We start from the raw sequence: 14300 nt of genomic DNA on the forward strand, positions 1-14300 counted from the left end.
ATTTTAACTTGTTTTTATGGTGAAAAGTATAAAAATGTACTAATAATGAGCACAATCAAGATCAATCGAGGAAAATGATGACTCCTGACATGAGGGTATTTTTAGTCACCTACTTACTGTATTTTAATGCCATTGTTAGTGATTCAGTTGTAAATGATGTGATGACGCTTATTTTCAATGTGTTTTGATTCAAAAGTTGCCGCAGTGTCAGTGATGTCGTGTGTTCATACATTAACTTAATGAAAGTGGGATCAAATCCACATTTGGAGAAATTGATTTTATTCACAGATTGCCCTTGTGATACATTCATTTAGATGTCAGTAAACAGTGTAATGTTTTCGATCTGCTGCTTGTAGGAAGTCATCATGACACACTGCATGACGTTTTATTTTAGCAACAAGTATCTCAAATGCAAAGCAAACTCACTGACTAAATTACACACACGTAAGGTTAAACCTTTGCGCTGGCGTATGGTCATAAATACGGATACACATTGACATTATGCAATATTTTCCTCTTTCCTTTTTTTTGGATTTTATTTTGTAGCATTAGCTGCAACAAAAATTAGCATTGTGTGTTGACATAACTTATAATACAGTTTATTTCAAAGCGAACCAAAACATTTTTAAATCGTCGCTTACTATATTAACAAAAATAAAGTGATTCACATGTGCAACAAACTATTGTTTTGTTTGCTTTACCCACTGCTTTTGTCCATTTTTATTATTTGTCCAGACGAGGATTATGTAAAGACCCTTTTAAAGGAAGGTTTGGGAAATACACATGCTGAGATTTAGCTCTTCTCTAAATGTAAAGCCAGCAGCCAATTAGCGTACTTTAGCAATAAGACCGAAGAAACAGGGGGAGACAGGCTCTGTCCTAAAGTGTCAAACTATTCTTTTACTACGTAAACAAAACACTTATCATATATCATATATTGTTATTATGTTATATCACTTTAGATGCCATGAATTTTGCGTGTAATATCAGTTATACATTACTATTGGTCAGAGCAGAAGGCTGTTTAAAGACCTTCAGGGACAATACCATCAATACTTTTCACTGGCAGTTTTGGTCAGCCTGATTACAGAGATGCAACGTACAGTCAGTCCGTCTGAGGCCTCTGGTCAGTGTCTCTCCCTTTCACAGGTCTGTAGTGCTGAATGCAGGGTTATCAAAACCCACATGATGATTGTTGGGGCCTTTCTTCTGGCCCCGCTGGGCCAGCGCTGCACCCAGAGGCTCAATGTACTCTGGTGGCCCGTCGTCCTCCTCCTCCTCCTCTTCTTCTCGGATCATCTGCTGATGAGGGTTTGAAATTAGACCGTACTCTAATGAGTGCAAATGAAGATGGACTTTGAAATGTAAACTCACCATTCCAAGTTTTGAATCCTTTTCAGGAATGCTCATGTCATCACTGTAGTCCAGGGAGTTGAGGCTTTAGTGGAGACAGAAAAGCAAAAGGGGCAATTGATATCTTCACAAACACATTTCACAAATTAGTGTTCAGGTTTTTTATGTAAATAAAGGTCGCACACCAACGCCGGGAGCCAAAAGCCAGTGCTCCATCATAACCTGCTGCAGTGAGCACACTGGGACAAAATGTTTGCCTGGAAACAGTCACAGCCTGTTACCCAGCACTGCCACAGAGTGGAGAGCGAGGTCGTGTGTCACTGCAAGCCACCGCCTCGTCAGCCTGCGGTGATCGAGATAATAACTGCCATCAACAGATGGACAAGACGCTCACAGAGAGCTTTTCTTTACCTGACTTTGTCCACGTCTGAGCTCTCCTCGCCCAGGGCCATGGCGGAGTCGATGTTGAGGTTAAGGACGGGATTAGCCCTGTTAGCGAATGACGGCAAGCACGTAGAGACAAAGACAGTCAGAGATGTGGTGGTGATGGTGATGATTTATTCATTCATTTGCCCTGCTGTCTGCTCACCCCTCCACGGTGTACTTGTTGGTTCCAGGAACCACAGGACCACTTTTCTGCTTGTCAGAAGTCACCATGGATGCAGAGTTCATAGCTTTTGCTGCCCTCAGCTTCCTCCTGTAGCTGTAGTGTGAAATGAGTCGATGAGTAGACACACACAGTAACTCTTACAGATCAATGCTCCTTTACTGCAATAAACTGTTTGGTTGATAGTTAATTGTCCTGTCCAATCGTGTCCCTAACTTTATTAAAATCCCTCTTCTTACTTTCTGCGAGTGCACATCAGGGAAGTGATGAGGACAGTCAGCACGATGACGAGGCCTCCAACAATCCCCATCAGGATGTACTTCATAGGGTCTATGTCTGGTTCGATCGCAGGAGTCTTCCCCTGAAACACAAGTAAGAAGTCTGTCTTCAGTATATCGATCTCTGTGGTTTCATTACAAGGTTTCATTCACACTACATAGTGTAATATATAGATCCGGCACATTATGCGAGTATTATCTATAAATTACACTGAAATGTAAGAAACAACAAAAACATATACTATAGTAATATAAGAATTTGTTGTATCTTTAGCTGTTTTATGAGCATTTTGATTATTTATTCTGCAATAAACTCATCTGTCATTAAACATAGACTTTTTGTAAATTAAAATTATAGTAATGATTGATGGAAAACCCTGAAATCCATCCCCCTGGCTGCATCTTTGTTCCTGATTAACAGTCCGTTTAGCTAAACAGATCCCAGAGCCAAATTAAAGTACAATTATCATTGTAATCTTAATTTTAGTGTTCTTGGGCAGTTAATATGACTAGGCAGCAAAGTCTAATGACATTGTCATTACTGTAGCTTCTAATGAGTCTCAATATGTTGCAGTTTTGCCTAATATGTTTGTCATCAACAGATTTCCCTCCTTTTGTGTCCTGCAGCAAATGGTCAGGCTTCTTCAGTGATTTTTTTACGTATGACAGTTTCTCCTCAGAGTTGTAATTTAGACACAATAAGACCAAAAAAGCCCTGTGGCAATTTTAATACTACTGTAGAAGAAAATCTCTCCCAGCACAGTGGAAAATGCTGCATCAACAGCAGTGGGAGAAGAAATGATGGAAAACTATGGGGCATGTGAAGCTGCTGTAATGAGTCTGATGATGTAACCTGAAGAAAGTCTAACGTGACATAAAAGAGACTCTTTCAGAGAGTAAAGCTTAAGCTCTAAAACTGCTCGTACTTACAATGTTCTTGAGGCCAAGCTGCGTCAGTGCAAGATAATGTTCAGGATCAGAGAGCATTGCGTCCACTTCATTTGAGGTAAGAGCCGTCCCATTGGTGTAGACAAAATATGCCACTACGATAGTGCTACTCTGGTCCCTGAGAGGACAATAGAACTCACTTACACACTCAGAATAATGAACATTTCAGTTGTTTTCAATCTAAAATCAAAATCTTTATCTGTTGCTGTCTACACTTATCAGCAAATCATTTATTATCAACAGCATGATTGTTTACAGGCACACTAGCACCACCTAGTGGACAAAAGTCTGTGCATGCAAGTGAAAAGCAGAAGATTATTTAGAGGAGTTCCTAAATGATCTTCAGCCAGTGAGCCAGCCGGTAATTTTATTATCACTATTTGTATTCACTGTGTGTGCTATTCATTTTGATGTATGATGTGGGGCGATGAGAAAGGGAACTTGCCTGGTTTCTGTAGCACCCCCGATTGAAGCAATTTCAACAGCAGCCTTGGTGGCAGCAGTAAGTGCCCTGGAAGTGTAGGCATCAGAGAAGATATCAAATCCCAGATGAAAAACAGGGCAGGTTTAAATGTTGACTAAACACAAAAATATAAAAATTGAAGCGCTACTAAAACACAGCGCTGCACGTACTTGATGATGTTATCGAGATTTTTTTCAACTTCAGCTTTGGAAGATGTGAATTCAAGTTCAACCTTAAATGATTCATCAACTATGAAAATCTGCAAATAAAAAGAGCCGAAGTATTAACAGGGGCTGAAGTCTGTCTGTCTGTCTGTCTGTCTGTCTGTCTGTACACTGACAGGATTGTGCTTCACTACAGGTCAGGTCAGTCATTTACCTCCAGTACGGTGCTGCTGGAGAGGTCGCCGGTGTCAGTTGCAGTTACTCTTACCAAATACTTCCCCTTCAGTTTCATATCAAGAACCTCTGTGGTTCTGTGGAAAGAGGTGAAAGTCATGAGTGCAGCCATAAACAGATTGTGAGGCCCCTGGGCACAGACATGTGTCAGTCCACCCCAATCCACCCTCCTAAACAGGACCAGGGCACCCAGACAGAGAGGGTGAGACATTTTGTCTCTTTTGTGTTGGTTTTGTGTCTCCTTGAAGTCATTTTGTGAGTCCCTTGCATCTCTTTATGGTTGTGTTACATCTCTTTGTAGTTCACAAAGCTCTTTTCAGCTGTTTTGCATCTTCTTGTGGTCATTTTACATCTCTTTGTAGTTGTTGGATTGACTTTGCCAGTAAGACATATTACAGTAACAGTCACCTCAAGCAGAGGCTCTGGTCCAGGGAGCCCCCCCTATCGATCCCCCTGGGCCTGTGCCCGGTAGGCTCGTTCAAAAATCCACCCATGAGTGCAGCAGCTGTGGGGAATTTTAATACTACTTTTAATCACTACTTATAAAAAGGCCAAATATATAATACTGTGTGCCTTAAACTTGTACTAACAACACTGTATGTAAAACTAATTACCGAACACTGGATTTGAATTAGCAATAATAACTGTATGACACACCTTAAAACACCTTAAATGAGAGAAGTTGCCTGTCCTTCATCGAAAAAAACGAACACGCGACACAGCAAACACCAAAGTGTCGTGTTGCGCGAACAAAAAAACACATGTTTAGGGCACAATGAGATCTGGCAGCATGATGCTGATGGATGACTTTGTACTCACTGAATAATTCCAACATAAATGTCCTTCTGCTGTGTGGTGACAGCCTCAAACAGTACCCTCCAGTTCTCTGTATGATTGTTGGTGTCTTCAAAGTGGACCGTTACAACTTTAAACTTAATCTCACTGTTTACTCCGGTGTCACGGTCTGTAGCCTGAGAACAGCAAGAGATACAAGAGAGAAGGTCTACAAATCATGTCACGAATGAGCTAAAATCATGTCAGTTATTTGTTTTTTATTTGTACTCACAGTGACTCCTGCAACTGATGTCCCCTTACTCGCACTTTCAGACACCACAACTAAAAACCAAAGAGAGAAATCAGTGTTAATCTTTATACTGTTGACAAAACAGGAAATCTTTACTGAACAAAATATTATTTAAGTTAAATGTGAAAACACAGCCTTTGGTCTAACTGGTCATAAACGTAGGTCATGAGTAGACAGGCTTCAGCTCAAGGGATCACAAGCCAATAAAATGCCTTTTTAGAAACATTTTGCTTACAGTCATACAATCTCAGATATAAACTCACCAAATACAGACTCCGGATCAGAGTGAATGAACTTTGGAGCATTGTCGTTGATGTCTTCAATGTCGATCACCATTTCTCCTGAAGTAAAGTGACAGGAGAAGTTTGTGCTTTTACTCATTTCATTTCTTTTCTTTTAAAAGATTTTTTTTTACTGTAAATGACCCAGTGCTGACCTGTTGTGACACTGTTGTTCTCTCCTTTCTCTGTGTACTCGTCCACCACCTGAGCCTCTATCACCACCTGGTCACATTCTTCATAATCCAACGTGGTCTCCGGGTTCAGCCTGACTTCCCCCGTTGGATCCAGGATGAAGCTGCTGCAGGCTGTCAGAGAGCCGTTGCATCTGCATTTCATGGACTCCAGCTCGTAGATCAGAGAGTGGTTTCCGTCTTTGTCCTGCCCCATAAAATTCCCAACAGTCCCGTTGATGATGGTGTTCTCCTTCACTGTCACGGATTCCATCGGCTTGAACTCGGGCCTCTCATCATTCACGTCAATCACCTCCACCTCCACCATCACTTCGGCTTTCTTCTGTTCCAGATCTGTTGCTTCCACCCGCAGCTTGAATTGCTTGCGAGTACTCTCATAGTCCAGCTCAATGTCGGGGTCCACGGTGATATTTCCACGATATCCATGCTTGTCTTTAAAAGTGCGAATGATGAAGCTGCCAAAGCTTCCATCAATGATGCTGAAAGATATGCGGTTAAATTCTGTCGTTTGGTCCAAATCCTCAGCATAAACAGAGCCCACATATGCACCTGATTGGAGGGGAAAATCAAGTTTTTTTCAATCTTTTTAACTTTAATCCAGCCACAAAGTTATGAACACTTCAAAGTGCTTTGCAAAGATAAATACTGACCTTTCTCCCCTTCTTTGACCGAGAACTTGTAATGTGACTCTTGAAATTGTGGTGTGTTGTCGTTACTATCCTGGGATGCATCAAAAGAAGACATTGACAGTTTTCATCCTCACCAGCAGCGGCAGCATCAGTAGCAACACAGCACCAGTATTTTGCTACAAACCACTACAGACTCACCTCTACATTGATGATAACTGTGACTGTGGCGGACAACGGGTCAGCACCCTTGTCAGTGGCAGTTACGTTGAGCTCGATTTTCCCATTCAGCCTCGGGTCCAGGGCCTCACGATCAATCTCACCTCTGTTTCTTAACACACCCGTGTCGGGGTCGATAGTGAAGTTATCACTGTATGTGCTTGGATCGATTTGATACACTATTTGGCTGTTTGGCTCATTGGCGTCATCAGCATCAGTAGCCTGTCCAAAAGAGAGACGTTAGAAGATTAAATATTGCAAGTACACCGCATTGTCAAATGTATGTGAAGAACAACCATATGTGACGTCCTAAACTATGGTCATGCTTTATAGCTTCTACGCTTCCTTGAAGGCTTTCCACAATATTCTGGCGTTAAGTCAGTGTTCCTGTTTATCCCAAAGATCTGAGGTCAAGTCAAGTTCTTTCACACCAAACTGAGGAAACCATTTCTTTATGGCCCTGTCTTTGTGCATTGTCATGTTGATAGACAGTGCACAAAGTCGATGCAATGCTGTTGTCAGCGTTATAGAGTAAACCGATAGAGCACACATTTAAGGCATCTCTTAATTGGAAATAGGAGTATAAAGCCCAATTCATGAAAATCACTGCCAGACTGAAAGGAAATGAAAACATGTGGACAAAAGCGTCCATATCCTCCACCCATACAATTGTGAAAATAAATCTTACTATTTCTATCTTCTAAAGTTAAGATGCACATATAAAGTATTTCTATTTTTCATTAACATAACAAAACCTGTGAGATTTAGATATTTAGTCATACCAAGAATCGAAGAAATCAGAAATCCTGTTAAGAGCAGCATCAACACCGATGAGCTGTAAACATGTACCTCTATTTTGACTTCAAGCTGTCCACCCTCTGGAACAAACACCACGTAAGAGTCTCTGTTGATGACTGGAGGCTGGTCGTTGATATCCGTCAAAGTGATCTCCAGCACTGTGGTGCCGGGCTTGCCGTCCGTGTCTCTGGCCTGCAGAGTCGCTGAATACAGAGATCTGACCTCGCGATCCAATAGAGTTTTGTTTTTCACGTAAACGGTGCCAGTATGTTGCTCCACATCAAAATACAGGAGTCTGGAACACACACACACACACACACACACACACACACAGACTGCTTAGTGGTGTTGACAGTGGCTGCATTCAAATAACCAAAATAAGTGGATGACGTGCAGACATACATGCTGTCTGGAAGAAGTCTGTAGGTGATGTTTTGATCCATCGTGTCAGGATCCTCTGCCTAGAAAAAAAAAACATCTTACATGCGAGCTCAAAGTGAGAGGAAGAATCCGGATAGTGAAGGACTTACAGTGATGTTGGCCACTATTGTCCCAGCAGGAGAGTGCTCAGCCACCTTCAGCTTATACGTGTCCTGTTTGAACTTGGGGGTGTTGTCATTGGTGTCCATGATGTTAATGGTAACTGTGGCCATGGAGCTGAAGCTGGTTTCTTGATCTTTGGCAATCACCTGCACCACACCATGAGCGCAGGAGACACATCAGACTGGTACTGGTAAAACTAATATTATTATCACAGACTCATGGCCTGTTTGTAACTTTTCTTACCCGCAGAACTATTTGCTGTTTTTCCTCAAAATCCAGGTTTTGGGGCTGCTTGACCAGAAGCTGGACAACGCTGTCTGAGATGGTAAATTTAGGCTCCACAGAAAAAATGTCCTTGTCCTCTCCCTCCAGGCTTAGTTCAGTTTTGGAAACCTGTGAAAAACCCCATAAAAAAACAAATCTAGATTCACTCTTGATTAAAGTAATCACTTACACATGCATTACAAGAAAGCCTTACCTTATCCAGATCTTTGACCGTCATGTTGATGGAAATGGAGCCAAACGAGTGCTCGGAGACCTCTCCTGTGAAGTGACTCGCCTCCACACAGGAGAGCTCGTCTTCTGAGCCTCCACACTTGTAAAACTTTGGCTTGTTGTCATTGACGTCGATTATGTTGATCTGTACGCTTGCTGTGGCGCTGGCATAGACCCCATGGATGTTCTGTTTAGACTCTCTGGCCTAAAATCAAACAAAATAGAGTAATTTGCCAAAATAACTGTTCTGAATTAGATAAGATTCTCAAGACTGAAAAAGGAAGTCGGACTTGTTTTTTGTCCTCAGCGTCAGTTTTGAGTTTGTCTTGAGAGAAATCTGTCAAATGCACTATGTACATCAGGCTAAAGAATGGTAAGTGATCTTTAAGAGACTGTATATAACATTAGTATTAGCTAAAGGGAGTTTGTTCCTTCTTTCCCATCCATAAGAGGCTTTTTTTCCTGCATGTTTTGGGATACTCTGAGTGAAAATGAGCAACTAATTTAAATGCATAATTGTATAGAATCACACCTTATTTGTTGTTCAGTTTCACACACTAACGCAGGTGGTTTGGTTTGGTGTTCACGGGCAAATTCCTGTGTGCCTGTACAAGTGTCTCTAACCGTGTCCTCACAACCCACACTACCTTCATCGCCTGCTTCTCTCTCATTAGAGGAGCCACAGGAGGGACAGTGAAGCTACTAGCTTATCAAGACGCCGCCCCCATGCCGAGCCTCACTCCCTGGGTTCCTTGCCACCTCCTCCTCCACCTCCCTTCGACCTGTGTTCATCTCTTCATGCTCAAACCCCTTTTCATAAGAGAAGCAGACAGAAGACCACCCCTTCTGTCTCTTGACACATTCTCCAAGGTGAGAGGAAAATATTTCTACTCTGCCAAACAAAGCTGTCGATATATTAGTCTCCATTTTCCTTTTCCATCTCACAGGTGTAGCTCAACACGTTTGAGAAATGCACTGAGAAGTGGCTTGTTGTTCTTGTTTTTTTTTGTTATTTTATAGGAATTTATGATGTATTACTTGAAAAACAACTCGTACCTTTACAATGAGTGTGACAGTGTCACCAACAACTTCTCTGTCAATTAATGATAACACAGATATGACGCCATCATCTCCAGAGATTTGAAACAGGCCATCTACGGTGGAATCTGTCAAACAATGTGGAAAAACACAAAAAGGCACTCAGTGCAAACAACAAATTGATTTAACTTTGTTTTTCTTTTTAAGTTGATGAGGCTCACTTTCAATGCTATAGATGATATCATCATTGACTTCTGTGTCCTGGTCCATAGCAGTCACTTTGAACACAGACTGGTCCTGTCAAAGGAAAAAAGATTTTCTGAAACAAGAAGATGAAACTCGCCTCATTTACTCAAAGCAGGCTGACTGCATGTAGATTTGTGTCATATCACACCACGATTGGCAGCAGCCTTCTCACACAAAATGGCCAAAAATATACACACATACTGGGCTTGCACAGGAGCTACATGTACAGTCCATCAGAGTTAACACAAAGAAATGTGAGTATGCGTCATTTGTTTTTTAACTGATGGGGAAATACACTGGATGAAATATTATATCTTTCACTCATATGATCTTTTTCAATTACATATTATTAGTCATATTCCTATTATCGGTACTATAGTTGCTGTTTATATCTGATGCTGCTCATGTGGGGATTCTTGAATCCTTAATGTTGAATTCCTGAATCGTTGGGTCTCTCTCTTAATTAAAGAGTTTGGTCTAGACCTGCTCTTTATGGAAAGCGTCTTGAGATAACGCTGTTATGAATTGGTGCTATATAAATAAAGATTGATTGATTGATTGATTGAATATTGAGCGCTAGTTATTTTCCATTTCATTCCCTTCTTGAAAATTAACATCAGCCCAGTTAACCCTTTGAGGGTCTTCAGCACTTTCTAGTGTGTTATGATTTTTATTTTTAGCATATTTTATCAGTTTTTCATGCATATTGCTTATAATTTTGCAAGATGGTGAATTTTTCAGAGTTCTCAATTTTTTTCATGTATTTTTTGTGTATTTTAGACCATAAAATGATGATGAAATGATGACAAAAACATGGCAATTTAAGGGTTAATTTTTTAAAAAACTAATTAAAATTTGATATGTATGATTAGGGCTGATGCTGGTCTAAAAAACTATTTAAAAAAAATTTTAAAAAAAGAAAGATTTTTAACATTTTTATGGCTTGTTTTTATGCATACACATTTATGTGTGTAAGGATCTTTAACGTGATTATTTCTGAGGACCTTCAAGGGGTTAAGCACATTTTCTAGTACAGCAGTCTGAATAAAATGCATCAGCACTCACCGCAGGCGAATTCTCTTCAACTTTCCCCACATAGGGAAGGCCAGTGAACACTGGATCGAGGTCTGGGACGTCCTTGACCGTGATGAAGGAAAAGACATCACTTGAGAAATACGTGATGTTGTCATAATAACAGCGGCCTCCACCATCCTGTACAGGACACACAAAGATGTAGAGACAGACAGATGAAGAAACATAGTATAGTATAGTATAGTATTACATGAACATGTTATTTGGCTTGTTCAAATACCTTTTTTACTGAATCAATGACATAATGAATATCAAATTAATCTATTTTGTCATACATTTACAAAGGTACACAAGATTTAAAATTGTATACCTTGATAAAGCTTCTTAAACTTTTCATGTGAAGGTAAATGTACATGAAATAAGTAATTAATCATGCATGCGAGTTAAGCGGACTGTGCCACTGACATTTTGAAAAATATGCTTGTTTGGTTTCTTGTCCAGAGTTAGATGAGAAGGGATTTGTTTCCACTTGTTCCACTTTCCTTTAATAACTGTTAATATCACTAAGGGTCATAATATGAAACCCAATCTCATTTAGAAGCCTAGTACTTACAGCTGCCACAATCTTCAGACGATAGAGAGTGCTCAGTGAAGTAAAATTCAGACGTCCAATTAATTTGACTTCACCAGTTGTGTTAACAATGCTAAACATTTTCATTCCAGCACTTGGAGAAACCTAGAGAGCACAGTGCAATATCAGCAGTGGAATATCAGAATATATTATTAATAAATTACATGGTTGAGGAGGCTTACTTCATCAATGCTGTAGTGAACAATGCCTGCATCTGAATAGTCTCTATCAGTGGCAATCACCCTAAACAGAGATGTACCCACAGCGGTATCCTGATGAATTAGATGGAGGGGGGGGGAACAGGACGTTAAACACACAGACATGTCAGTGTTAACAACTGCATCAGCAAATTTTGACAATGATAATGGATCGGTAACTTCCTCTCACAGAGACTTGGAGTACATGGTTAATGGTGCAGTAGCTAGAAATAATAAACAAATAGGTTTAGAGAAAATGATTAACTTAAACTTAACTTATGTTTGACTTACTTCTGGGATCTCAATATCATATGAAGACTCCTCAAATATGGGTTTGTTGTCGTTGGCCTCCTCTAATATTATAGTTAAATCTCTTTGTACCTGGAAGACATTTCATGATGTACACCATGAATATGATGAAATAACTGGCAAGAAAAGGACAATTAACACCAACTGAAACATTACTTACAAAATTGGGACCATCAGAGACAGTGACGGTAAGGAGGTCCATTATATCACCGCTCTGGGATAGATAGATAGATAGATAAAACACATATATAGAGAATCAAAATAAAACTGTAGACAACTAGACAACTGAGGGGTTTTTAATTCCACCACACCATACCTCTCTATCTAGATCATTAGCGACTGATACAACCCCAGTTTTTGGGTCAACTGAGAAGTATCCAGCATTCGGGCCGCCGAGGGAATACGTCAATTGGTCGCCATCTGCATCTGTCGCATTTATAGTAAAAGCCACCTTACCTATGAAAACATCATCAACATTAGTGGAACATAATAAATGCGTGCAGTATTTGTTGAGGTACGATATCAAAAAAGTGAAAGAAAATAGCTTTCAATAGTTCAAACACTTAATATACCTTTGGGGGTGTCCTCACATACTTTATAAACAGAAGATTGGACAGTAGGACTGGTATTTGCTGTAGAAACACACAGTGTAACACACAGTATCAGCACACTGGGTGGTAGTGATGCAAAGACATAATCACAATAAAAAGAAGTGAAAACTCACCATTGGTTAAGCTGATAAAGCAAAACAGGCACATTAGCAACATACTTCCTGTTATCCCCTCCATGTCTGCACATGAAAAGAAAGCAATCTAATGATCAGAGTTCATACGGTTAATTGATTAATACTGTAGATTAGTTTATTGATAGAAAATGAGTTCACAACTACAATCGATTTGACGTCACTTGTCAAGTGGAAGATGGTAATAGTCTACTGCCATGCTAGTTTCTCTGTGAGGTTGGTAGTTAGTCTGTGGTGCTTTGTGCTAAATACTGATCACAGGTCGTCATCATCTTAGTTTAAAATGTGTTAACGTGATAACATTTGCTAATTAGCAGTGAACACAAAGTACAGCTGAGCGTGACGGGAATGTCAATTGTTTGTGTGGTCAAAGTAAACAAATGGTAGTTCTGTTAAACACTGTTGCAATTCATCCTCTGGGAACCATGAATGTTGGAACCAAAGTTTACAGCAAGACATTTTTCACTAAAAACAAAAATATCAACCATGTGGTGGCGCTTGAGGAAAAGTTCAGGGGATCATTAGAGGAATATTGGATTCATCCTCTAGCAGCTGTTAATGTTGTTTCAGAACAATCTGGGTTCAAGCTTGTTGAATCCATTCAGCAGTTCTGCTGCTTTACTCTGAATTGTAAGTTTAATGTTTTTGGTTGCAAACTTTTGTTTGAACAGAACAAGCAGACTGACTTACATTGTGATGGGCATTTTCCACTAGTTTATGACAGTTTATAGACGAAATGATTAATCAGTTAATTGACATATTAATCAATAAGATTAACCAGTAATGCAAATATTGGGAAATTCCACTGCTAACTAGCCTCTGGCAAAAAAAGATTATGATCATTTTAACGAGAATCCAGACATTTCATTTATTCATTAACTAATTTCATTTCTGATTAAAGATACAGACATTCATATTTAGAGCAAAATATTCTATTCTTCCAAGTAAGCATCATTTACTCCAATTACTTTAACTGCATGATGTGAACCAGTCAGGTGATATATATATATATATATATATATATATATATATATATATATATATATATATATAATAACAGATGTTCCAGTTTAGCAGCTAAGGGAATCACACAGGCCTTGTCCTGATTAATATGGGTTGATATTTAACAACATGTTGTATATGTTGTAATCAGGATCCGCTGTGTGGGATTTTCTCTTCAATATTGATAAAGTTAGAGAAGAAGATAGAACAGAGGTAACAACAAAACATCAGTCTAACGCTTAAAGAAAAGCAGAAGTCAAACTTACCGGACTACATCTGCACAGAGGCTTCTCCTTTCTTGATGTCTGTGTGAGACCTTTGGCTCTTGTTCTACCTTGTGATTAAAGTTGTCATAAAAATAAATGATTAACGTGTAGAAACATACAGCCAACAACACAGCATTATACCTCCTCCTTGTATGTGACTTTGCACAATATATCCGTCTGTTGTTTGCTTTCGCACACGGCTACATTATGGCTGTTTAAGCCTGGATAGTAATGAGACACAGGACCAGGCAAACTCCTCACCCCATCATTGGCTGGCCAGGCCTGTGACCAGTATTTTATGGCATCGTGCCACACTGGGCCACCAGTGTCCATACCGTCAGCGTCTGAACTGCTCTTTTGTTTGAATGGGTGCTCCTGTTGTCATGGCAGCAACAGAAACCTGATGTGACCAGGGGGACTGTCTATAACGTGCCTCATCAGAACCAATCAGTGGGCCAATGCCTTTTTCAGAGAGCACAGATACATGTGCCTCCCTGATGAGATCTTCCCAATAATCCCCCCCACCACCCCTCTTTCGGCCTGCCCTCCTAAT

The 14300-nt window shown here is 40.0% G+C and overlaps 1 protein-coding gene across 1 annotated transcript; it reads right to left on the minus strand.

Moving 5' to 3' along the window:
• Positions 1–496: 496 nt before the first annotated feature.
• Positions 497–13812, minus strand: cdhr2 (cadherin related family member 2). Its single transcript, XM_070837321.1, has 31 exons — positions 13748–13812; positions 12462–12527; positions 12310–12369; positions 12054–12193; positions 11898–11951; positions 11720–11809; positions 11414–11503; positions 11214–11336; positions 10634–10780; positions 9544–9619; positions 9341–9450; positions 8268–8489; positions 8033–8182; positions 7777–7935; positions 7649–7707; positions 7298–7541; positions 6431–6670; positions 6254–6323; positions 5568–6152; positions 5395–5472; positions 5114–5163; positions 4867–5018; positions 4028–4124; positions 3820–3908; positions 3632–3697; positions 3169–3304; positions 2200–2321; positions 1943–2056; positions 1765–1842; positions 1375–1438; positions 497–1302 (listed from the first exon to the last, which is right to left on the minus strand). The coding sequence occupies exons 2-31, from the start codon at positions 12523–12525 to the stop codon at positions 1144–1146; spliced, it is 3888 nt and encodes a 1295-aa protein (XP_070693422.1). The 5' UTR covers positions 12526–12527; positions 13748–13812; the 3' UTR covers positions 497–1143.
• Between the last annotated feature and the right edge of the window lie 488 nt (positions 13813–14300).

Source organism: Pempheris klunzingeri, chromosome 9 (genome assembly GCF_042242105.1).
Source record: "Pempheris klunzingeri isolate RE-2024b chromosome 9, fPemKlu1.hap1, whole genome shotgun sequence".
Lineage (NCBI taxonomy): Eukaryota > Metazoa > Chordata > Actinopteri > Acropomatiformes > Pempheridae > Pempheris > Pempheris klunzingeri.

Excerpts from the sequence above, each read along its gene's own strand:
- cdhr2 (XM_070837321.1), bottom strand. The coding sequence starts at position 12,525 with ATGGAGGGGATAACAGGAAGTATGTTGCTAATGTGCCTGTTTTGCTTT. Across the intron at positions 5,473-5,567 it reads GAACAACAGTGTCACAACAG|GAGAAATGGTGATCGACATT; the intron begins GTCAGCACTGGG and ends ACTTTACTTCAG. Across the intron at positions 1,843-1,942 it reads AACAAGTACACCGTGGAGGG|GGCTAATCCCGTCCTTAACC; the intron begins GTGAGCAGACAG and ends ATTCGCTAACAG.